General features: G+C 39.3%; 1 protein-coding gene across 1 annotated transcript in view; it reads right to left on the reverse strand.

Moving 5' to 3' along the window:
• The window catches only part of SRPK3 (SRSF protein kinase 3), a 76327-nt gene that overhangs the window by 7909 nt on the left and 43282 nt on the right, over nucleotides 1–25136 (reverse strand). Inside the window, exons 6-14 of the mRNA XM_072431939.1 lie at nucleotides 24943–25030; nucleotides 24693–24799; nucleotides 23519–23684; nucleotides 23211–23242; nucleotides 19874–20081; nucleotides 18249–18506; nucleotides 5362–5462; nucleotides 5157–5264; nucleotides 1787–1856 (exon numbers count right to left, since the gene is read on the reverse strand). Coding sequence (XP_072288040.1) covers nucleotides 1787–1856; nucleotides 5157–5264; nucleotides 5362–5462; nucleotides 18249–18506; nucleotides 19874–20081; nucleotides 23211–23242; nucleotides 23519–23684; nucleotides 24693–24799; nucleotides 24943–25030 — 1138 coding nt within the window. The remainder of the gene's footprint in view (nucleotides 1–1786; nucleotides 1857–5156; nucleotides 5265–5361; nucleotides 5463–18248; nucleotides 18507–19873; nucleotides 20082–23210; nucleotides 23243–23518; nucleotides 23685–24692; nucleotides 24800–24942; nucleotides 25031–25136) is intronic.

Consider the following 25136-nt stretch of genomic DNA (forward strand, 5'->3'; position numbering starts at 1 on the left):
TTCCATAGACTGCCAGAGAGAGGGGGTAAGGACTTATGGGTAGGGTGAATGGGGATGAGGTTAGGAGAAGGGAATGTCTTGCTGAGAGTATATGGAAGGGGGAGGCTCTGTGTGGGACTAGGGTTGGGTGAGATGTCACCAGAGAGTATCAATAAAGTAAAAAGGTACAGGAGCACAGACAGAGAAATAATGAGAGTGAAGGAGCAGAGAAACAATGAGTTATCAGACTGGGGAGTGCAGGGAGTAGTGCCAACAAAGAGAGAGCAGGATGAATAATACATTTTTACAGATAATTGGGAACCATATGCGTACAATAAACAATGTGGCAAACTAAAGTCCAAGAGAAACACTCCAATAATATGGGTTCAAGTGAGGCTTGTAAACTTGCTGAGTTCCAGGAGTGAAGGATGATGATTCAGTCAAAGAGATGGTTTGATGAAAAAACAGTTTAGAGTGGTAGCAGCAGCAGAGAATGTGTTGGAGTCCAGGTGAAACCAGAATATTCCACAGAAGCACTACCATCTGCTGCAGAAATGTGACCACCACCTGAGCTGCCTCTGCTTCAGTAATACCTCTGGTGGTGGGTTCTCTAATCTGCTGGTCATGTGATTCTGTCTCTCATTCCTGCAACCCATTCCTATCTGTCAGCTGGTCATGTGCTTCTGTCTCATTTCTGAACTACATACCTATCTGTCAGCAGTCACCAGCCTCTATGTGCACAGGGCTCCCAACCTGGTAACAGCCTGTAACAACCCCACCTCTAGAGGCTCTGAAGAAGACCGGGTGGTTGCTTAGACTCTGCACCCCTTCCTATCTCAGCCCACTGGACTGGTGACATGAAGGGTCAACCATCCCGCGATGCAGCACTGTGACACAAATCCTAGAAATAGCATTTAGATTAATTATTATTAGTCAGTATTTATATAACAGCGCTTTACAAAGTCCATAGTCAAGTCACTAGCTGTCCCTCAAAGAGGCAGTCAAAACATGCAGTTAGGTTAGTTGGCTACCCCTTAAAATGTACTTTAGACTGTATTAAGACATTTCCTCCCCATAGCCCTCTGTCTTTTAATACAGTCTAAGGTCAGTTTTTGAGAGCAAGCTGACCAACTTAACTGTAAGTTTTTTGGAATGTGAGAGGAAAACAGAGTACCCGGAGAAAACCCACACAGACACAGGGAGAACATGCAAACTGCTTGCAGATAGCATCCTGGTCGGGATTCGAACCTGTGACCTAGTGCTGTAAAGGCAAGAGTGCCAACCACTGTGCCAACAGTGCTGCCCACAATACAAAGAAGAATACAAAGAACCACCAGAATATGGATGCTGGTGTCTTTTTGAAAAAGTGAAGATGCTCACATAAAAAAGGACAGAAATGCTTTTAATAGAATACTGGAAAGGGGCTTTAAGTGCTGTGAGAGCTAGAAAGGACCAAAGAAACCACAAGAGAAGCTGATATAGGCAGGTAGTAAAGAACACACTAGACACACCAGCAGACCAGTACCCAGCAGCAAACTGTACCACAGAGGGGAAAGCAACTGTATGGATGAACAGATTCAACACAGGTCGTTCTTGACATATAAAATCCCATGTAGTCACGTCACTCAGTATAATAATATAGATGTAAAATGACATTAGGGCAAAATAATATTAATAATAAATAGGCACTAATACCAATAACAAACAGAGCTATATTAGGAAGAAAATGTATTCTTTTATGTAATAAAAACAAATCCGAATCCTAAATTTGTTGTGGTTGAATTGAGACTTACTGCTACTAACCTACCTTCATCACGTGTGTAATCTTCACCTGAGTGGGGCTCAAACAAGTAATCTCCTGTTGCCAGCTCAAAAGCCTTCAAGTAAAACAAAAAAATGACCACTGTATTATAGGTAAAAAGTATTTGAGAAAGACTAAATGCAAAACTTTATATTTATATAAATATAATTTATTTATATTATCAAACACTGAGTGTCAATATAATGACAGATGTCAGTCATGGGGGAAGCATTACACTGCAATGCTTTCCCCATAATATATTTCCTCCATTGTTCTTTAAGTGACACAACACTGTAGGTATGATGAGCAGTGAGTATATTGTCTACTACATTTGGGTGCAAGAGTTTGTAACCGTGGCTACAAGTTAGTTTCTCCATAAATTTCCATTTGTTTCTCCATAAAGTTCCTCATCTTTATTGTTCCCTTCAATGATTCACATATCTTTTATGGACTCTCATTAGGTTGCTACCCCAGGCACTATTTCTTCAGTGCCTGGTTCAAAGAGGTGCACCACACACAGATGTATCCAGAAAATGGGCTACAGCTGGTCGCATTCCTTGTGTCAAGCCACTACTGAACCAGAGACATCAGAATCATCTTACCTGATCTAGGGGGAAAATGGACTGGACTGTCGCTGAGTGTTCCAAAGTTTTCAGATAAAAGTAAATTATGAATTTCATTTGGAAATCAAGAATCTGGAGGAAGAGCGGTCAGGCATAGAATCCATGTTGCTTGAGGTCCAGTGGGAAGTTTCCACAGTGATTAATGATTTGGGGAGCCATGCCATCTGCTGGTGTTGGTCCACTGTGTTTAAGTCCAAAGTCATAGCGGACGACTACCAGGAATTATTAGAGCACTTCATGATTCCCTCTACTGACAAACTATATGGAGAAGCTAAATTCATTTTATAGAAGGACATGGAACCTGCCCACATATACCAGTACCTGGTTTAATGACTGTGGTATTACTGTGCTTTATTGGCCTGAAAACTCCCCTGACCTAAAACCCATGGAGAATCTATGGGGTATTGTCAAGAGGAAGATGAACCAGACCCAAAAAGATAGACAAGATGAAGGCCGCTATCAAACCATCCTAGGCTTCCATAACAACTCAGCAGTGCCACAGGCTGATTGTCTCCATGCCACACCGCATTGATGCAGTACTACTTTTTTGTTGGTGAGAAGTACAAGAATAATGTTCTAGTTCTCTGAAACACCTGTAGTCCATATTCAGCAAAATGAAGAGAAAAAAACACTTGAGATATATCACTCTGTGTGTAATAAATCAATATGAAATTTCACTTTTTGAATTGAATAACTTAAATTAACTTTTCAATGATAATCTAATTTATTAAATGCAAACATACCCATGTTTCCAGGCCACAAATGCTTTCTGTATTTCTATGTTTGTGCAAGGCAAGAGGCATTTGTGGCTTTTCTTTTGACCTGACTTTAGTTACTTGGGTGTTTACCAAGTCTTATGATCCGTGTTCCAGTCCTTCCTTGGTTACGGTGTATTTCTGCAGTGAGTTATCTCAATGATTTCACCCTTGTTTTACCTAGAACTGGCGATTAACCTCATGATCACATTGCAGCCTCTGGAGGAATTCTGGCTCTGAATGTGAAGAAATTATGTTATTTCATTGTTCCTGCCGGAATATTATACCTAATGCTGAACACCAAGTTGGTAAGTGTTACTACCACTGGAGAGGTTTCAGAAGATGCTGGCTATGGTCAGTAAACTTCAGGGTTAGTGAAAAACATTAGTTTAATGAGGGTTCTTAGGTCACACAATAAATTTGTTTCAGATGTGTTAATTCATTTTTTTCGCTTAGAGAAGGATTCTCTCCAAATTGACAAATTGCCCTTTTCCTAGACAGGGAAATTCTCCTCAGTACAAAGACTGTCTAAGGTGGTGGCAGGTAAAGTGCTGGATGAACTGATTCCTGGAAAACCAGTTCGTTCAGGTATAGCCTAATGAAACCACAGAGCATACATGAATCATCAGAAGTGAGCCATCTGGCAGTATGGAACTCATGGGGAGTAACATACACTTCCCTGAAATTTTATTTGGCATATTCCATAAATTGCAAGTGTATTTTCTAAGCCTTCAACAGCTTGATCATAATATTTCATAAATGCTACTGCTTTGGAGATTAATTAAATAGTCTTTATAGTCTTTGGATAGTCTCATTCCTGTTTGAGGTTTGTAAAAGGTAAGCCTGTTGGATTTAAAAAAATGAGGTTCTTGGTGTCACAGGTATTGACCACCATGGGCCTGAGGGGGACCCTTCTATTTACCAAAAGAAAAACATAGAAAAGATTTGTGTAAGTGAACCACAGGATGAGCACATGGTGCACTTCACCACCTTCTGAATTAAATGGCTTCCACTGCTAAGTGTTCCACAGGAAGGTGGCTAGCAAAAGGCAGATACAGAAATATATAGGGGGCCCCTAACACCCAAGAAGACCATCAGAAAAAAAATTATAAATTCCAACTCTTGTGCAGCTAAGGGAAAAGTGTAATCTTTCTAAACACCCTTCTCTTGGCCTATCCATTTAGTGTATCCTAATGACCTGCAATCCTAGCCTTTGTCCATTGAGGGGGCCCTACCCTTTGAGTAAAAATGAAACAAACTATGAGTTAGTATATACAACTTTGCAGAAAGAAATGACAAGAACTGAATCTGACAGTTCCTGGGAACCCTTTAATCTCTCTGATCTTGTATTTCCTGCAGGTCCACCTTGGAGGATGATTAAGGAAATTCTCTCTTCACACTGTTTTATACTGCTTTCCTACAACTTAGATCTATTGTGGTTAGGAAGGATATGCACTAAACTATTTTTGTTTGTTTTTACAACTTAGTTGTACTGTAGTTGGCAACATACCCATGGACCATCTAACATGTAGTACAAAAGATCCCTCCACATATTCAGCATATGTAATGTCCTAATACTTTATTTAAAGTATTAACAATTCAGTGCCTTTCGATCCAGAAACGAACAGGGAATTATAAGGTCCTTAGAACACTATCATTTTCTACTTGCTTTTCTCTACACTAAAATAAAGGAGAACTAACTCTGCAAGTAATCATTTTGCAAAGACTACAATGCTTAGTGCATCTCTATTCTTTCTTCTCTCATAACTGTGGGAATACAGACATTATGGCTAGTTACAAAAAAGTGTCTGAGGCATAAGGATTGCTTAAAACTAGTGAGAAAAAAAAAATCTAATACTGTTTAAATTCCGCCAAAACATATCATGTCTACCATTTTTTAAAACACTATGCAAAACAGGAACATTTACTATCCCAGATACAAGAATAGAAAAAATTGACTTTGTAATCATGATTTTCTACTAATATGTCATAGCTTACCATACAAGCAGTGCTCCAGATATCAGCAGGAGGTCCATAGCCAGCACCAATCAACACCTCCAAGGCTCGGTATTGCCTTGTCTGAATGTCGTCAGTGAAATGTTTGTGCTTAGAAGACAAGTAGGAACAGAAGCTTCAAATGTTATTTACATCTAAGTAAAATTGAATTTGGTTTAACAATCAGCATTTGTAGTTAAATACTCACCACCCAACAGGCATTCCCCAGATCTGCAATTTTTACAGAAATTTTGTCAGCATTTTGAGGGTCTAGAGGGTTGATCAGAAAATCTGTGGCTTTGAATGACACTGTATGCAGGGAAAAGAGATTTACTTTGTTTAGGTAAAATACTGCTAAAAATGTTGAAAAAAGAAAATGTTCTACTTACTGAAATTACTTACTGTATTACTTATAAACTCTTTCAATGCCCACTCTCAGAACCTAACTAGATAAAATCAAGGTGACCCATATACCTAGGGTTTCTTAACTAGCCCCCCTAAAAAAAGAACAAGGGTGGGTATATATGATGGCATGGAGCTTATCAGGAAAGGAAAATTAGGGTAAGTAGTAAAGTTTCCTTCTAAAGGTTTTTGAAGTCTCCATATCAGCACACAATGAAAAATAACTAGTACACCCAGTAAGAGAAGTTCAAAAATACCTAAAGCTCACAAGAAAACCATTGAACAGACCTTTTTTTACCAAAACTAACAGCAGTTAAGACTTCCAGTTCAATGCAATAATGACATAATGCGTGAACAGGAGACTGGGTTGCTGCCTTACAGTAGGTGTCCAATGAGACTAGAATAGCCGCTGCGCAGGTAGAGGACATGCTATCATTGAAAAGTATTTCTAACCATTTTTTCGGTTAACATTGCAGATAATTTGGACAATCTGTGAGACAATGCCTTCTTATTCTTTGATAGCCCTATGGTAAAAAGGAGGGGTTCTGAAAGACATACAGTAGGCACCAAGGTATTCAGGTATTCTTGGAAAGTACTGCTTCTGTAAAGTTTCCTGGTCTGTTGACTATCTACTGGAAGAATGTGGAAAGCACAGTCTCCTGATTAGATGAAAGGTATGCTAAGGCCAAGCATGGGCAACATAACTACCCTGTCTGGAAGGAAAGGTGGTAGAAGGCCGAAGATACAATCTTTAAAACTCTTCTGGCTGCAATGACAACCACAAAAATGTCTGCCTTCAGCGACAACAGGCCATGATCGTGACCCTGGTCTGAATGCCCCTGATATGTGCAAGATCAAGCACAAGATAGGTCCATTAGCAGTGATATAGCTTCCTGGGTGATGTTGCACCTCAAGATTGTTTATGAATATGTAAAAAGATATGTATATAAATATATGTATAGGTATGTGTGCCTGGATATATGTATATAGTACATATAAGTTTTAATATTTTTTTAATTTTACCTGTTAGAACAAGTGTGCATGTGTAGGCCTACTCTGAAATAAATAAACACTGAACTATGCCCCTAGAAGCCTCCAGCTTCTAACTTATCATCCTGTTACATTCCGCGGCAGCCGAAGGGAGCCACAACAAGGAGGCTGAAGAGCTGCAGGTTGCAGACCCCTGACCTAGGGGATGTCTTTTCAGTGGTCATCAAGAAGCCTCAACAAAGGAACAATAAACAAAACAGATAATAAAACATTCCAGTACACAAGATCTAGTTCCCATAACAAACTGGTTACCAGTAGGACCCTCAAGGGGCAATTAATCCATCAACCAGAAGATGGATGCATAATCAAACAGATGGGTTGTGTTGATAACCCAGCTGGACCTCTGGTTGACCCTTAAATTTAGATTCCAGCAAGAGATTCTTATATCAAATTTAGTTGGGAGGTCCATCAAATTACCTTAACCAATCACAATCTAGTGGGGTGTGTGCCAACTGATAGTCATTGTACAGAACACACCCACTAACCAATCCAAAAGTCTCAATGTTACCTAATGGGATTTAACTATATAAAAGGGGAGCTGGAATAATACCAAGGGAGAAAGGGAATGATGGGAGTTCCTAGGGAATCAGGCTTCTGGGGTACCCATCAACATCTTTACAGGTAGCTATAACATATTCCTGAATGGCATTGCTATATTTTTCAGTATATGTCTATGTTATTATTGTTATATTGATTTGATGTATTGTGTACTAAGTAGTTACTAGATTATTACAGGGGTTACTACTAATAACTTTATGTTCATGTGATATATATTTATATCATTGATTGACGTTCCTATGTGTAGATATGAAACAATATTGCTGTGTACTTTGTTTCACCTTGTTTTCTTAATTAAAATAGTGACTAGCTATCATTTGTGCATGAACCTTCTTTTATTGAATATCTATTTGCATTGATAGGGGATGTAATTTCCATATTTATGCAGATAAATATTTCTAAAACAACAGTGATTAATTATCTGCAGCTGCCATAACCATAAGGAAATTAGGATGTTGAATGACCAACAGTAACTGTTGAAAAATGAGACATCTGAACACCTTTCAGTGTAATGAAGTCCTAAAGGAGTTCCAGAGTAAGTTGCATTTGTGGGAACGCTACTCCAATGAGCAACTGCTGGATCTCAATGATCTTTGTGGCAGTAACACACAGCTTGATCAAGCCATCATAAAGGGGTAGTAGGTCCAAAAAGAAGGTCCCACAGGGTCCTGAACCCTGTTTGCTGGCTTTAGAGTCCAGAATACTAGCCATTATTACCTGAAACCCATACTACCAAGGAGAAAGCAAAAGCTTGACCTTCTTTTTTCCTGGCTTTCATATGGGTTTTCACCACCCATTCATAGAAGAAAAACTTTAAGGCAAAGTTTCCAAGTTTGAAGTTTGTCAAGGATGCAACAAGACCTCTAGTGGGAGGAAGGGCCACTGTCCCACAGACAAGGGATTTTTAATGTAAAAACCATCTATTGTTGACTACTGTCCTTAAAAAGGCAAACTTTTTATTTTTGAAACATCATAGAATATAGACTCCATTTTAAATATATTCAGCGGATAAGGTAATGTCCATTCTCAGAGGAACTTTTTTTTTCAAAGATAACAGGTTGAAAAAAGCTGGAGGACCTTGGGAGGCTATTCCAGTTTCGGTATATTTAGGATTGTCGCATTTACTGGGCTGGGTCAATCTCCTAGGACTAACTTCCCCAAACAAAGTTTCCCTCAGTTGCTCTTGCTGGCATCTGATGTAATAGTTACCTAATCAATTGATGAAGATTGAAGATCTTGTCTGTTCAATCACCATTTCATTTTTGGAAAGGTTGAAACCTTCAATGGGGCCAACTATATCATAGTTACTGTTGAGACACTTGTGCCCATGTCTTTAGGGTATCACGTTACCATGACCATGGTTACATTGCCTTGCAGGTTGGCCAGATTCTTCCCAGAATAGTTGGCAGAACGAAGTCTTTTTCCTGAACAATAACCAATGTTAGAACTGTATCCAGGCCCCAGGATATATTTGGTATATGTGGGAAGAAGGAGACTTCTCTAAATTCATCATCCACCCAATGGAAGTGAAGGAACCATCTTTCAATGTAGATTAAAGGATCTGTTATGGCCCAATGGGAATATTGTCTGAATAATTGTAGATAGAGAGACCACATCTCCACATCATGGATAGCCTGAAGGGTACATGACTCCAAAAAAAGAAGCAAGCATCTAACAGATGGAACAAAAAGTCTGTTGGCAGTACCTCTTGAAGGACTTATGAAGGCTTCATCTCCAAGGATCTGCTATGTGACTCTTTGAGCTCTTTCATATCCATGACTGACATCAATTTTCTTGGAATGAATGGGAAGAATCACCCATAAAACATTATTCCTAAGGTAGAGGGATAATTACTGCTTGTGACAACAAGGTCTTCACACGCAATCTTTTCTCTAAAAAATAGAAGGTCTCTTAAAATGGCCTTTTCCTGAATCATTACGAGTCTGTACTAGGGAATGAATCTTTACTTCCTGCTGGTAGTTCTGGCAACAGCATAATCCAGTTTACACTACAGAGGTTCTGTCTCTCATAGGAAACTCCACACCAGCCTTGCTTGGGGTCTGCCACTCATGGCTTGAGTGTAAGGGCTCTGCCAAAAGAATAATTATGCTCACATATTGGACTATGTCAATTAATGTTTTCACTAGGCAACTAGCCGACAGGCGTTGAATTGCAGTCAATATCTAAGGTTTACTGAGCTTTGTGAGTGTGCTAATAAATCAATACTTTGTCCAAACTTCAAGGGCTTGAGAAACTGAAATCTGTGCACCTGCACCAGCTGTTAAGATAATCTGTTTGAGATCAAGGTCTATACTCCTCTGTGAAACATAACTAAAGATATAAAGCTTTATTTATGGTGTCTTACCAGCATACCCCTTAGGCAGATTCCAGGATTCACATTATGATCCAAACATATAAAGAGATTACCATACCTCTAAGCCATAGATGGAGTGTGTGTGTGTGTGTTTGTGAAGAGTAGCTGATTAACTTTATCAAGCACTAGCCCATGCCCAAAGGGATCATCAGCAGGGCTGCCCTCCAAGGTGACCTTTAGCAATGATCCATGGAGACTTTACCTGGACAGTGCACAGTCAGGGAATTACTCTAGCCAGGTAGGTGGCTACACCAGTGCTGAGAGTACACAGGAGAAAAAAAAATAGGAAACCTAGAGTATTGACCACATTGGATTTATTTAGGTAGAGAGTGGGAGTGGAAAGAGATTATCCCATAGAAATAATGACTATTGGTTAAACTCATTTGCAGTTAGCCTGTAACTTGTGATGTGTAAATGTTTTAAAGGTGAAGCTGACAGTGTATCAAAGGAGTCTTAAAAGAACATGAGAACAGCATGCTATGGAATTTTCACTCTAAATCAGTAAGAAAAGAATGGTAGGAGAAAAGTTTATCCAATACTGCCTAATTGATTCATTTAATACACATTGTGAGATAGCAACGGGGGGGGGGGTCAAACAGGTGCATCAAGCATTTTTTCACTAATACCATTTTCACACAAAAACAGGCAAAATCAAACAAACAGCAAACTGAAGCCTGGCCACTTGGCCACTAACTAACTGTTAGTTCCCTTTACTAACAATTCAGCCCAACCTAGTGCTGAGCAGGACTCTTAGGGCCCTAACCATACAGCTTTTCCAACAAAGTTTGTGTCTTTAAGCTGCGTACACATGTGCAATTTTTGTCGTTGGAAAGGATCTTTCACGATCCTTTCCAACGACAAGGGACTGCACGATGCATGAACGGTGCTGTACATACAGCACCGTTCTGCTCTATGGAGAGGGGAGGGGGAGAGCGATGGAGCGGCACCCTGCTGCGCGCTCTCCCCCTTCCCTTTTATTAGGATCGGTCGTCGTCCATCGTCTGTGGATCCGGCAGGTCGGTCGTGCGGACGATGGACAACACCGACTGTATACACGGCAGATTTTCGCCCGATATTTGGCCGATGCCGATTATCGGGCGATAAAAATCTGCCGTGTGTACGTAGCTTTACTCTCAGTTCACCTTAGCCCTCCTCCCAGCTCACCAGCCAAGACAGAGCCACAAAAATAAGCAAGCTGGGAGTTTATATCCACAGCCTAATTTCCAGGATGGGTTTCAGCTGAGATAATTACACCTGATCATACCCAGGCTTCTTTAGCTCCCCACCTGCCCAAGAAGCTAACTGTCATCCAACCTGGTACGTCAACCCCACCTTCAGGTCCAAAGGAAAACTGTCTGACTAAACAGAAAAATACTCTACTGATAACCTGTATCTGGGCAAATCCTGTGATTTATTTGGCCAGCTGTTACAACAAAAAATAGGGGTCATTGTGAAACAGAAGAGGACCTGAATAAGATGCACTTTTTTGATGTCCCTAATTTCACTACACAATATCCTATAGACTGGAGAGTATGGTGTCAAGAAGGAACAGCTGATGCTGGGAGTCACATTAAAGCGGATCTATACAGGTAGTCCCCGAGTTAAGGACATTCAACATACAGATGTCTCCTAGATACGAACAGGCTTCCCTGCTCGTTCGTGTGCAGGTCAGTGGCTTGATGGTGGGAGGGGGGTGGTTTGCATGACTTGCAGAAGAAATCTTTTGCTAAACGCAGCTGAGACTGAGCTCTTCTGCAGGCTCTTGTAACTCTTTAATGACCAAGACAAACTCTGCAGTTATTTCTTTTTGCATATCAAAGCACAGCTTGCTCCAGAAGTTAATGAATATCTAGGCTCCATACAGTTTTTTTTTCTTGCTTTGTTTGTGATTACATCACAGTGAGGATTTTTTACAGTAACTGACACCACACTGTCTAATAATATGTTGAAACCAACATCTTTCCTAACTGCATTTAATAAAATAATGTACTTGTTCCGACTTACATACAAATTAAACTTCATCCTACAGTCCCTATCTCATAAGTAACCCGGGGACTGCCTGTATTCATCTTACTTACTTGCATTTTCTGGCAAAAACACCCTTTATTACAATAAATTGATTGCCATTTGTGGGGTTCAATGCCATTTAACTTTTAATTTTCCTTTGGCCCCCATGTCTCTTTGAAATGGGTACTGGCCGTGTAGAGACAATGTTAACAGTGCACTGCATTCTAGGATAGTAGATGTCATTAAGGGAATAAAAGTTTATTCACACCCAATCTTGCTCCGTATGTGCGCACACTCAGGAGCAGCAGCATCATTGGGATGGGGTGTTGATAAATACAAATATTCACCACTATATCTCATGCAGGCAAAGAGAAAGATTTCAACCTGCCACTGTGTGAGATCCATCAATGTCACACACATCATCAAGGGGAATCAAAAAAAAGATGGCGGTGCAGGACCCGAGTAGGTTAAGACAAACATTTAAAAGGCAAACGTATTGTATTCCAGTATATTTTTCCATTGTGGTTAAACTCCATGGGTTGTCTTTTTTTTTCAACCTAACTAACGATGTAACTATCTAAATGACAACAGTGATTCACTGGATGTATTTGTTAAAAAAAAGTCTGGGTCACTTAAAAGATTGTTAAAATCAGGAGGCCTGCTAGCTTTTACCAAGCATTTTCAGAAATGTGATCTTTCATATATAGTAAGCAAAGATAACAGAGGAGTGTTTGGTGGTGGATTAAAATAGAAAATGTGACACCTCGGTTGTCCTCCATTTATCAAGCCAACTACCCTCTACTATTTCGAGAACTTTCTACTTTACGTTCAAAGTGGCAACATCTTCCACGGTCATGGCTGGGCAGAATACATGCGATCAAAATGACCTGTCTCCTGAAATTGTTTTATTTGTTTCGCAAGCTCCCCATAACGGTTCCTTCGCAGGCACTTCAAAAGACTCGCAGGCCGAACACAAAAAAATACTGCAGTTTATTTGGCATCCCTGTTGACCACGGGTGCCAAAAAAAGTGCTATACCGGTCCATATCGACTGGAGGACTTTATGTTCCAAATTTTTTTAAACATGTGTTGGCAGCCCAATTGGCTCCTTTAGTGGCTCTACATCGCCTTCAAGATCTTCCCATCTGGGCTCATATTTACGCAGGGGAACTACCCTTGGTACCACTAGATAATCTCCTTTGGATGCCCTGCTCGAAACATCCCCTTGTGGCAGACCCCACATTATCCTATGCATTGGGCCTTTGGGATAAGTTCAAATACCCTGCTGGATTGATGTCCAAACATACACCCTTAATCTGAATTTTTATTTGCCCCTTCTTTAACCCTGCATATGATAACCCCGTAGCCTTTCGCTGGTGGACTTTAAGGCCTATACGTTATGCTTATGATTTGCTCTCCCTTTCTGGAGTCAAGTCTTTTGCCTATTTACAGGAACATTGGGAATCGCCATCCAATGAACTCTTTAGATATATACAAATTAGACATTACCTGAAGGACCTTAAGAATTTGGCTGATTCCCCTCCCAGACTAATGGGTTTTGAAACCTGTTGTTTAAGAAATTCTGGTTCTGCTGGCCTGGTGTCCTTTCCCTATGCTTCACTACTTCACATGGATGTACAACACCCTCAATATATGGTTAATTGGGAAACTGACCTTGACTCCACTATAGACATGGAAGACTGGCTGGAGATATGGCAGGCTATTGCCAGTTGCTCCCCTAAAGTAATAGCACAGGAAAATGCAAACAAGGCGCTATTTAGGTGGTTCTTGACCCCTGTAAGAATTGCTAAGTTTGTCAAAGGGAACGACCCACATTGATTTGGAGGTTGCAGTGTTCCAGGCTCCTTCTGCCATATATGGTGGGATTGTCCAGTAGGTAAAAGGCTTTGGATCAGAGTCTTTGATTATATTAGATTGGTCCTGCATGTATCTATTCGAAGAAACCCTTGGGTAGCTCTACTCCATAAGCCAAACCCCACTTTTTCTAGGAGTAAACATAAGTTAATATTGTTTTTTTTTTCTGGCCACACGTCAAGTAATAGCTGCTGCTTGGAAGAAACTTTCCCTTAACTTTCAGGCAGTAATGTCCAGACTGTCGGACATTATGGTGCTAGAAAAGATGTCCGCTACTCTCAACGACTCTATCCCTAAATTCTATTTTTACATTACAATTACACTGCCATCTATAGGGAAATTAGACACTGACAAACAAACTCCAGGCCATCCCAGTTTTGTAAAAGCAGTATGAGGGGCATGATCATAAACTTAGAAGTATGGGAGCTTGGTTCTCAATACACTTCAAGAAAAAAAAAATACAAGGTGAGCATAATTACAAATTTCCTTTGCCGTCTTTTGAAAGACACAGGTCATCTTGAAACCTAGGAGTGCCTAAAAACAAACAGTTCAACTGAAGGTTGCAACAAAATTTCTAACAGGACCAATAATAATTCCTTCCAAAGGGGAACAAGTCTAATATGTGATTGGGCTGTGTCAATGGTACTGTGTTAGGGTGTTTACAATTTCTATAGGAGAGGTCATTAAACTCTATGTGAAAGAGAAAGCTCTTGGCAGCCTCAGGGACTCTTAAACCAGGACTAGAAACAGCAGGCCATTTCTTTATTTTAAAGTGATGTGCAGAGCATCAATAAGAGCTAAAATTAGTATTAGTAATAGCAGAAAACTGCAACACTTGAAGGATCAGGAAAAGGCTACAGTGACCTTATAATCATAAAAATCTGAAAGGATCACAGTGATCACCCTGGTTGGCGGAGAGCCTGAGTGAGGGATGACCAAAATTATTGTAGTCAAGCAGGAGAAATTAACAGAGGATCAGTGTTTCACATGGCTCGTATGCTGATAGGAGCAGGAGTGTGGAGATACATATTTCACTGTGTGGTGGCTTCCCTGATAAACTGTTTGCAGAATAAGCCCTATGTGAAAACTAGTGTTTAAAGGTCACTTAAAGGCTTTCAATCCAATGGATTCCAAACAGGGAACTTCAAAAGCCAGACTGGGGACAGCCATGCCAGATAGCAAAAGAAAGAGACATGCTTTAGCAGTAATGTAGAAGAATCCTAATTAAAAAAGAAAAATAGGAATTGACAAAGAAGGCACTTACAAAAATAGGTTTGTTGTTTGTACATAATAAAAGATTGTTTGCTAAATAAAAGATATCAAGCATCCCAGAACACTAAACTGAGCCATGATTGTAGCAACAGTGGTTATCCTGAACTGGCCTAGAGAATTTAGTTTCCCAGTATCAAATCATTGTGTAGAAAGCAAAATAATTTGAAGGTGAAAGATATTCCTATATCACTCAAAGGACAAGAAAGAAATTGATTTAATTAAATAACTATTTTAGCTACCACTCTAAAACACTCTCAGAAGGTGAGTGACAAAATGCATTCTTCATAATATTCATTTCAATTTAATTAAATCTTTTCAAAATTCAAGGGTGAAAAAGGGACCCATTGTAGCTGTCTTAACGTGTAAAAGCATCTAACACTACTACAAGGTAATCTTTCTTCAAATTCAGGTTAAAGGGGTTTGTTTTGGATAAATATATGTTTAAACCTAAAAATAAATGATACTGTATTAAAGGACACTTGTACATTAGATAAACAAAAAGGCTGAATTTACTGCCTTTCCTCAGAAAAATGCTAGTTGCCTGGCTTAAATTCAGTAAGGATCAAGGTCAAAACTTATCTACATGAACCGATCTTGTCTGCATGGATAAGACTTGACAGCCAGTGCACTAACATTTTAGGAAGCAGAAGCCTACAATCGCATTCTTTGCATGCTCTTAGTTGTAGTATAGTTTTTTTTATTACTTAATATGTGATGGCTTTAGAACAGCAGGACACAATATTTTATATCAGTGGTGCCCAATATTTTTTTATTTTAGGGCCGCTGTTGACATGTCTGCAATGGATACTTTCAGAGAAAAGCAATTCATGTGAAAAATAGCAAAGGGGTACATGTTCTTAATACTACATCTTCAGGTCCCTACATCTCTTTGTTACTTAGAAATAGAGAAGTGACCAGCTATGTGTGACAGAGTAGCACAGTATGACAGGTAGAGTTTTTTCTATCTTGTGATGGTGCCGTAGTGATGTAATGTTAGGAGGAGTTAGCCACAAGAGTACTGCACTTGCAGTTACATTTCCCTTTTCGTACAGAGAAATTGGGGTTTTTGGAGAGTACAGGGATAGCTTTGTGTGACAAGGTAGAATGATATGATGGGTATACCATTTTATTAGGAGGGGACAAAAGGCATTTCCTACTGGCTTACACATTTCCAGTTGCCAACATCCCTCTGTTCCAGAGAATCTGAGTGTCACTATAGGTAAGTGGTCAGCTTTGTGTAACAGGCACCCCCCCAGCCATTCAGTTAGTCTGCAGATTTGATTCCAGGTGGCAGTGAGTGGTACTGAGCGTCTCCCCCTAGGCAGGGTTCTTGAAGTTTTGTGAATGAGCAAGTATATATTTTGGGCACCACAGCACAGAGCAAATTGACAGTACCCCAATGATCAATGCCAGGTAAGTGGAACCCGGGGGTCCCCTAACATGCAAATTCAATTTGGGGACCAATGTCCTGAAATACCCCCCCTTTATTAACCCCCTGCTTGTTATTAGGATTTTATGCTTGTGACCCTGTATCCTTCAACTTGTTATGTTTAGGGGGCATTTTAATTTGGTTTAGTAGCAGCTCCCCTGTGTATCCTGAAAATATCACATTTCCATGGCACTCAGTGTAGGAGATATGAAGGTTTACATGGGGTTTATTACAGCAGCATGGACACAGACACAGCTCTCATACTGCTGCTGGAATTATCCCACAGTACAATGTGGGTGGGGAGCAGACACAGCAGATTGCCAGGTCTATAGTACATGCCCACTCTCTCTCCCCTGGCAGCACAAGCTTATAGAGGAACATAGGAGTTGTGCGCCCCCTATCCATTGCAAGACAATGAGCAGAGAGATAATAAACAGAGGGCTGGATCTGACAGCTCCGCGGGCGACATGTGGCCCGTAGGTCGTAGGTTGGGCAACCTTGTTTTTTATGTATTCACATACCAAAGATCACTATCCCTGCTATAATGAACAGAAATCTCAAGCAAAATGAGTGGATGATTTATAAATCATTTGCTAGCAATAATTAGGTGAGCTTGGTAGAAATTAAAAAAGGTAAAAGGTAAAACTAAAAAAAGATAAAATTTTTAAAGCTTTGCCAGAATATAATATATGTGTGCACTTTCTCCATAAATCCCCCTAAAAAACTGGCTAAATATTCTACATAGCATTCTTGTTGATGTATAAAACATTCCCATTTCATGTGACTGTAGAAGGAATAAAAACTCCAAAAGAGAAAACCCATATTTCTAAAAATAAAGCACCCTTTTTTTGTGCCTCCCTTGAATGCTGAATGCAGACTGTGATATTCCTATCTATTTGTAGTATATAAAGATGCACATGAACAACCATCATTTTGTATTACATAGTTACATTGTTAGTCAGGTTGAAAAAAGACAACATCAAGTTCATCAAAGTCCATCAAGTTCAACCACTAGGGAAATACACATATCCCAGATAAATGCTCAATAGACATAGTTGGTCCAGAGAAAGGCAAAATAAAAACCCTGGTACAATTTGCTCCAACAGGGGGAAAAATGTCTTCCTGATTCCATGAGGCAATGGGATGTTCCCTGGATCAGCAGTCTCTGTTATCTTTACTTTAAAGCTTTAATACCTAGTTATATTCTGTGCTTCTAGAAAAGCATGCAGCTTTTTCTTAAAGCAACATATAGTTGTTGCTGTAACTACTTCCTGAGGGAGCCGATTCCACATTTTCACAAGCTTTACAGTGAAAAATCCCTTCCATATCCAGAGCTTAAACTTCTATTCCTTCAGACACAAAAAATCCCTTCTTGCCCTTGGTAACGATCCTAAAGTGAATAGTTGGGAAGAGAGTTCTCTATATGGACCATTTATATATTTATAAAGGGTGATCACATCCCTCCTTAAACGTCTCTTCTCAAGGGAGAATAGATCCAGTTCAGCTAATCTTTCTTCATAGCTGAGCTCCTCCATTTCTTTGTTTAGTTTAGTTGCCTTTCTTTGCACTATCTCCAATTCCACAATGTCCCTTTTGTGAGCCGGTGCCCAAAACTGGACTGCATATTCCAGATGAAGTCTGACCAATGCTTTGTATAGGGGCAGAATTTTGTCTCGATCCCTGCAGTATATTTCTCGTTTAATACAAGTATTTTGCTAGCTTTAGAAATTGCAGCTTGACATTGCATGCTGGTATTAAGTCTTTGATCCACCAGAACCACCAGATCCTTTTCCAAAGCATAAATGTATTGTTTTTTTTCTAATTTATATATATATATATATATATATATATATATATATGGATATATTACTTTCATCTGTATTATTAGCAAATGTGTTGTGGGCTAAAATTTGGACTTGTGCTCTTGTCATCTCTTAACATGATTTTGATTTTCTGGTTCCCCTGTTTTCACAGGGGAAAACTTGTTTAGAGCAGCCCCGCAGTTAGACAGTCATGTGGAAACAATCTAATTTAGAATTAGTTGGATATTGCACCTCTCTTATTCTGAATGTATCAAAGCCAAAAACAACCAGCTAAACAGAATAGGAATTTTTTGCTGTAAAACTTACAGTTTGGAGACAAAATTCCTCCTCTTTCTCGACATCCTGAATACCCAGATATGGCAGAGCCGGAGGTGGCAGAAAAGGCTGAGCTAGAGAAGCCAGATGTATGTGTGTCCGGGCTAATGCAACGACAGCCTGTACCAAAACCATTGCAGTTTTCATATGTTCCAGATGATTGAGGGCTCTGAGCAAGACAAGTGGTACCTCCACTTCCCAAAGAGGAGTCTGCACCCTCACTGTCTGCAGGGACAGCAGGGATAGGACCTATTGTGGAGAAAAGAGACATTCATTACCAGCCATTTCTGTAGGACCCTTTCTAATCTTCCCTTGACTTGTAGTTATCCTTAATACCATTATGCTGGTATATCACACAGCAACATTACTACCAATTATGTTTCTTTACTTTATACATAAACCATGGCTTCACCCTCAACTGTTGTGGGCCATCTCCTCACCGGTACTGCCACAAACCTTTACCGCTACTATACCATATACCCTTTAAAGCCATAAAACACTGACATAACTTCCATTCATTCATTTAGCTAGGCCCGTAACATCTTGGCCCTAGTCTAGAGGAATACAGCCCAAGCAATACCAAAACCAAGGTGAGTAGGATCTACAGAAGGGTGAGGGTTAGATTTAAACGAGTATTCACTAAAAGTAAAATTGTACTTTAATACAAAATTAATATCTATCAATAACTTGTATCAATGGACAGCATGCAGGGTCTGCCTCTGAAAAAAAAACCTTCTACCAAAAAAAAAAAAAAAATTAAATAACAAAAAAAAAATACAATGTTATTTTTTCTCAAAATAGTCATTCTTTCTAACCTTTCTTAGAAAAAAACATTGTGTCCAAAACCATGTTTACTCGTAAGCCAACACCAACTCATTGGTGCACTCACAGTTTTAGGGGTTCCCACATTCTTGTTTTCCTGTACCGTACCCATAGAATGGTAGACCAACCCTGCCAGCACCTGTTTCACAATACAGTTTTGTGGAGCTATTAGGAAACTAGGATTACTGGTGCAGGTGCAGCTCAAACCTTGCTTATCCCACCCCTTGCCTGCCACTATTAGTCAGTTCTACAAGTGCTAGTGATCTGATTTTGTTGTGTTACAATGTTGTAGTTCTTGATCATTTGATATTAGATCTGTATAGTATGTGTATTCACAGTATGTGTAATGGGAGGGGAACAAAGTAGCTGGCCTAGGGGGGATACAATTATAAATCCAGTCCTGTCACCTACAGTACTTCCAAATCCTACAGAGCACATTTTATTATTATAATGTTAACATATTCTATGTTTTCTCTGGTGTCCATCCCATCCTAGTTGAAACGGTTCTTCTCCCTTAAGCAGACTGCCTCTCTTGCTAATATGTATTCTTGTTTGAGATCAGGATCTTAAAGTACTTTACCACGACCACTGTAGTGAAAATTAAAAAATAATGATGTGCAACCATGGAGTGCATGCATGTAGGCAGAAAGTGGCTGAAATAAGCTGGAGATATCAGCACCAACAAGATGTTTTAAAAAAATCATGAAAAATATATATGAAAAAAAGTCAGTCTGTCAGTCAGAAAACAATATTTTACTAGCATATTATAAAAGTAATAGACTCCAGATACTCACTTTCCATCTTGTTAACATTTTGGTTGCCTCCTTGGCAGTTGCAGTTCTGGTCAGGATGCCTGAGGTTACATTGGTCTAGAAAACAGCTGTTACTAGATCCTAGTTCCTCCATGTTGTGAATGTCTCTCAGTCGTTCTTCTAGTAATTTTTGTTGGCGTTTTTGTTGGCGTTTCATTTTTTTCTTCTTGTTTTTAGATACTTTTCCATTCTAAGTTTAATGGAAAATGGAAAATAAAATACATATCAGGAATTGTATTTTTATAGAATAACAAAAAAAGGGTTTTGTTTAAGAACTTCATCCACAAACATACTGCAGTTTTTTGGACATTAGCAGGTTTAAAATTATTAACCCACCAGGTATTTCAAAAGCTAGCCATATATTACGTATAATTTTCAACTGATTAGAATAAAATGTTGAACTGATTAAAAATAAGCCAAAACAATATTAACAATCATATTTACAATCAATATTTGGGTGGGGTTGGGCTAAAAAGGTCACCGTACAATGTTGGGAGTTACACATCAGAATCCTGATTTTTTTCTGTTTGTTTACCTGGGGTGTGGGACCCCATCTAGAAAGGTCTCTATGTAAAGTGATGCTGCCTTTTTGTTTGACTTTGCTGTCAAAAGGTGTTTGTCAGGTATGAATTAAAGGCGCATAAATCCTTGCTGCTGTACCACGAACATTGCTGCTATTTTTTTCACCTAACTTAATGTTATTCCAGTGCGCAGAGCCACAATATTTGGAGATAAAAGAAGATGGATGCTTAGAAATGCTTGTATGGAAACCAATGGGAGTGTTTACAGATGTTTATAGATGCTTCTATTGAAAACAATGCCTTTATGGGCATTTATAAGCAGTGTGGTTGAATCAATAATGTGATGCTGGATCGCAAAATATTTGGCATCATGCACCTTAGTTTCACCCTGGAAAGGGATTAAAGGACTTGGATAAGGCTGTAATAAAGTGTTGTGCGCAGAATTGCAGGCTTTTATGTGGGATCCAGACTCAAAGGCCCTGATTTATTAAAGCTCTCCAAGGCTGCAGAGAATACACTTTCACCAGTGAAGCTGGGTGATCCATCAAACCTGGGATGGATCTGGTCCAGGATTCAAAGCATTTGCTAGCAAATAGGAAATGACATTGAAGAAATCCATTCCAGGTTTTCCTAATCACCTAGCTTCACTGATGAAAGTGTATTCTCTCCAGCCTTGGAGAGCTTTAATAAATCAGGCCCAACGTGTCCAGGAAGGAATGGATGGGCCAGGCACTCTCTTTTTCCAGACCAAGAATTGGTGATGGCTCCGGTGCACCTGGTCTCTGCTATTAAAAAGGCATCTGCCTTTGAAACAGGGCAGTTGCATCCTGAGACCAGGTCTAGATCAGGAAAAAAGGCTGTGTGCAGCCAATGTGCTGGGAGGTCTCCACTGTGAGGGAAAAGCCTGGATTTGCTTTGCGTTGGAAATTTTTTTGTGACAAATTGCACTAAAAATTGGATTTAAAGTCTGAAGTACCTCTCTGCAGCCAGTGTGTTTGAAGCTAATTTCTCACAGCAGTTTTGGGCTTTAAAACACCTGCATTATAACACCTATAAAAGCCCATAACTACATTCAAAGGTGGTATGGGCATTTAACTTGTTTGATAAAACAGTCTGTGTAGTCATAGTCTGATGGGCATTTATAAAAGCATTTAAAGGCATTTAAAATTCCCTTATGGACTTTTGTAGGTGTTTTTAAGTATTTAAAGTGGGATTTAAAAGCCATATATGCAAATTATGGTTTAGTGTAAGCCTTTTTAAGCTTTAAAAAATGCTCAAAAATGCCTGTAAACATCCCAACTCCAATTAAAAGCATTTCGAAGCATTCATAAATTCCTTTTTATGTTTGCAATGAAAGTATTTGAGAGTTTATAATTTATTGTGAACACTCCATTCATTTCAATAAAGGCATTTATAGTTGTTCAGAAGTGTGTACGTTTAAAATGCTGCAAAGTCATTTTCTTTAAACTCCCTGGCGGTAACTCCGAGTGTGGCTTGGGGTTAATTTTCAATACAAAAAGCGGTAACCCTGAGCTACACTTGGGATTTGAATTGAGGGCTTACCTGGTCCCCATGACCGTGCACTGTCCCCTGGCGATGACGGCCCGGCATCCGTGTCCCCTTGGCGATGCCCGGCCCCCATCTGTGTGAACATAGCGATGCCAGACCTGCATCTGTGTCCCCTGGCCTTGCATCCCCGGCGTAAAAATGTTGGGGATGCAAGGCCAGGGGAAGCAGATGCCAGGCAGGCATGCACTGTGCGTGCGTGCGTGCGGGGGGGGGGGGGGGGGGAATTGAAAAAACAGCGGGAAATTGAAAATAGGAATAATTTTTAAATGTCAAATGTATGGCTTTGACATTTAAAAAAATTTCAAACATGGGCATTCAAATGGGTTAACAGTCTATGTAAACTTAGCCTAAGAGCTAAAACAAAAGCATATAATTTTTCTTGTTGACTTTATTAACATATCAGTAAAGCACACAGGTGTGGGAGACAGGGGCTGGGGTGAAAATGCACTGAGAGACGGAAGAGGCGGTTGTTTTTAATGGGTGCCAGAGCTGATAAGTAGGCAGTCAGTCTATGTGTCTACAAACATGAAACTCCCCTGCTAGGTATACAATGATCTGCAATTTGCTTTTTTTTTCTTTGCAGTATATGTAACAAAGGCTTACACACATCACAATCACAATACACAATAAAGACGTAAACTAAACCAAAGTATCAAATACAAGTAAAATAAATAGTATGTTTGTGACAAACTGTAAATCCTACTTATGAAGTTCAAAAATTTTAGAAAGCTTTTGTTCGCCTGATCACCTAACATAATTATATATGTATACTGTTTACACACTGCAAATCCATTTATAAGCATTTCTGTGAAACCTGTTATAGGCAACCATATTTCTGTGTGTAAGTGGGACATAAACCCACTCACTTAAGACTTGATCGCATGACTCTGCACATCAGAGGAGTTTGTAAGTAAACTGTCTTTTGCAAAGACATACATTCATTGACTTAAAGGATGCTCAAGGACTTGCAAAGATTCTAGGACATATCCCAACATACATCACACGATTCCTATGTTTTGAGTTCATTAGTGTAATAGCTCTGACTGAAGCAATGAATATAAATAGAAAACAAGTTTACACGTTATCAGGTTTACTGATATCTTTCCTAATATGAAAGTAAACTATATATTTGTACTGCATTTAGGCTTTAATATTTTAAACTATAAAAAGGTAGTACAGTCTGTCTCAAACATGATGAGCCTTTGAAGGGGCTCAACCTATTAACTTACCAAGTTCTGGAGGGGAGGAGGTGCGGAGCTGACTGATAAAACCCAGCAAAAAGAAACAGAAGAGCAGAGAAAAGCAGAATTTAAGAAAACACTAAGAAATATGCTAGAAGCCAACAGAATTCAAAGGATATAATACAGTAATGTTCACTTATTAGTAAAAGGGTAGAGGTGTCTCGAGTGCAGACGAGGCGAATTAGAAAAATGCATTTGAAGTGGCTGAGATGTTAGTCAACTAGGAATTAGGTTGAAGTTTACTGGGCTAAGTGGTGTAGGTAAACAAATACTACAGTGTGAAAAGTACTACTCACCGGCGGATCCAGAGGGTGGTGGTTCCCCAGACTGCTGCCACACTGTAGCCTCTGCAGCCAATCGTCGGATGTACCCCTCTCCTACACACATTAATATATTCTCTGGCTTAATATCGGTATGGATGATTTTACATTTGGTGTGTAGGTAATCCAATCCCTGCAAAACCTGAGTATTCAAAACATTTCAGTTATCAAATTTAAGCAAAAAAAACTAATATATAATAAAATAAAAGCTTTAAACTTGACTCATCTACTAAACCCAATTATTAAATGTCCCCCAAACCTACGTAACTTCTCTAATCTTCCAGAGCAATCATTGCTAGCATTGTGGCCTGTATAGAAACCTTTCAGGGAAAATTCCCTTTTTTACTTGTTGAGCTTAAATTGTAAGAATATAGTAGAAAAGTTTCAGAACCTTTAGCTGTGCACCTGCTAGGAAGATGCACTACCTGTGACTATAGTCACCAAGGTAAAAAATTAGATAAAATCCTACACTTTACAACTGTCATCAATGCAAGAAGTGAGGATACAACTTTTTTAGTGAAAACTGGGTACACATCCCCTAAATCTTCTTGAAAACTTGAAAACTAAGCACTGTGACCACTGCAGATCGTGGTGGTATTGTTAGGGTTGGTGTACTGGGATAGACTGGTTTTGTGCACATTAGTGCAGTGGTGGTTTGCATTGGTGCAGTGTTGTAGAATGTGTGTGTGCATCAATTAAGTGACACACAAGTCTGCACTGGCTTTAAATGAAGAAGTATGTGTTGATGCAGTGGTGTAGGGTGAAGAAGCAGGTGTCAGTGCTGTGGCACTGAAAAACTGTGGATAGGTGAACAGATCTTGCACTAATATTGCTGGCAACATTATCTGTGCATGAGAGTGACTTACATATCTTAACACCCACCTACTTACCACACATTGAGACTAAATATAGAATCTATCTTTACCAAAGTCCAGGAATATCTTCAGACATTCACAGTTTTGAGTTACTAATTGTTATTTAGCTGCCAAAAATTGTATGCATCTCCAAACAACTAACCTAATACACTAACTATATAAATATTTGGATTATTACATCTGATTTTCAACATTAAACTTAAGTCTTCTTTTCTTATAATTACTGGGGTACAATTGTGCCGATACTTTAAATATGTTGATGATACATTTCTTACCTGTCGCAGTATAGTCTTGACACATGGAAGTGGAAGACCTTCATAATTGGATTTAATTATCCACTTAAGCAACTGGTGTCCAAGGACTTCCAGTACCATGCAAACATCTAGGTGTGTTAAGAAAAAAAAACAAAAACAAAAACATGTACCCACATGAAAACACAAACCCCTAAGAAAATGGCAATATTTCATCCTATAAATTGTTGTTTAATGTTATTTTTGCCACTAGGTTTTCTGCTGCAAAGGATACGAACACCGTTTACACCCGATATTTTGAAGTCATCAATAAGTTGCACAATCATCTCCCTTTTATGGTCACTTGGGTCACTGTCCCTAACCTAAAATGAGTAAGAAGTAGCACCATATTTACTGCAATATCAGAAGGCAATAGTTAAAATTATTTGTGAATGATGTGTCAAATGCGAAAAAGAGGGCATGTCAGAC

The sequence above is a fragment of the Pyxicephalus adspersus genome, chromosome Z (assembly GCF_032062135.1).
Source record: "Pyxicephalus adspersus chromosome Z, UCB_Pads_2.0, whole genome shotgun sequence".
Classification (NCBI taxonomy): domain Eukaryota; kingdom Metazoa; phylum Chordata; class Amphibia; order Anura; family Pyxicephalidae; genus Pyxicephalus; species Pyxicephalus adspersus.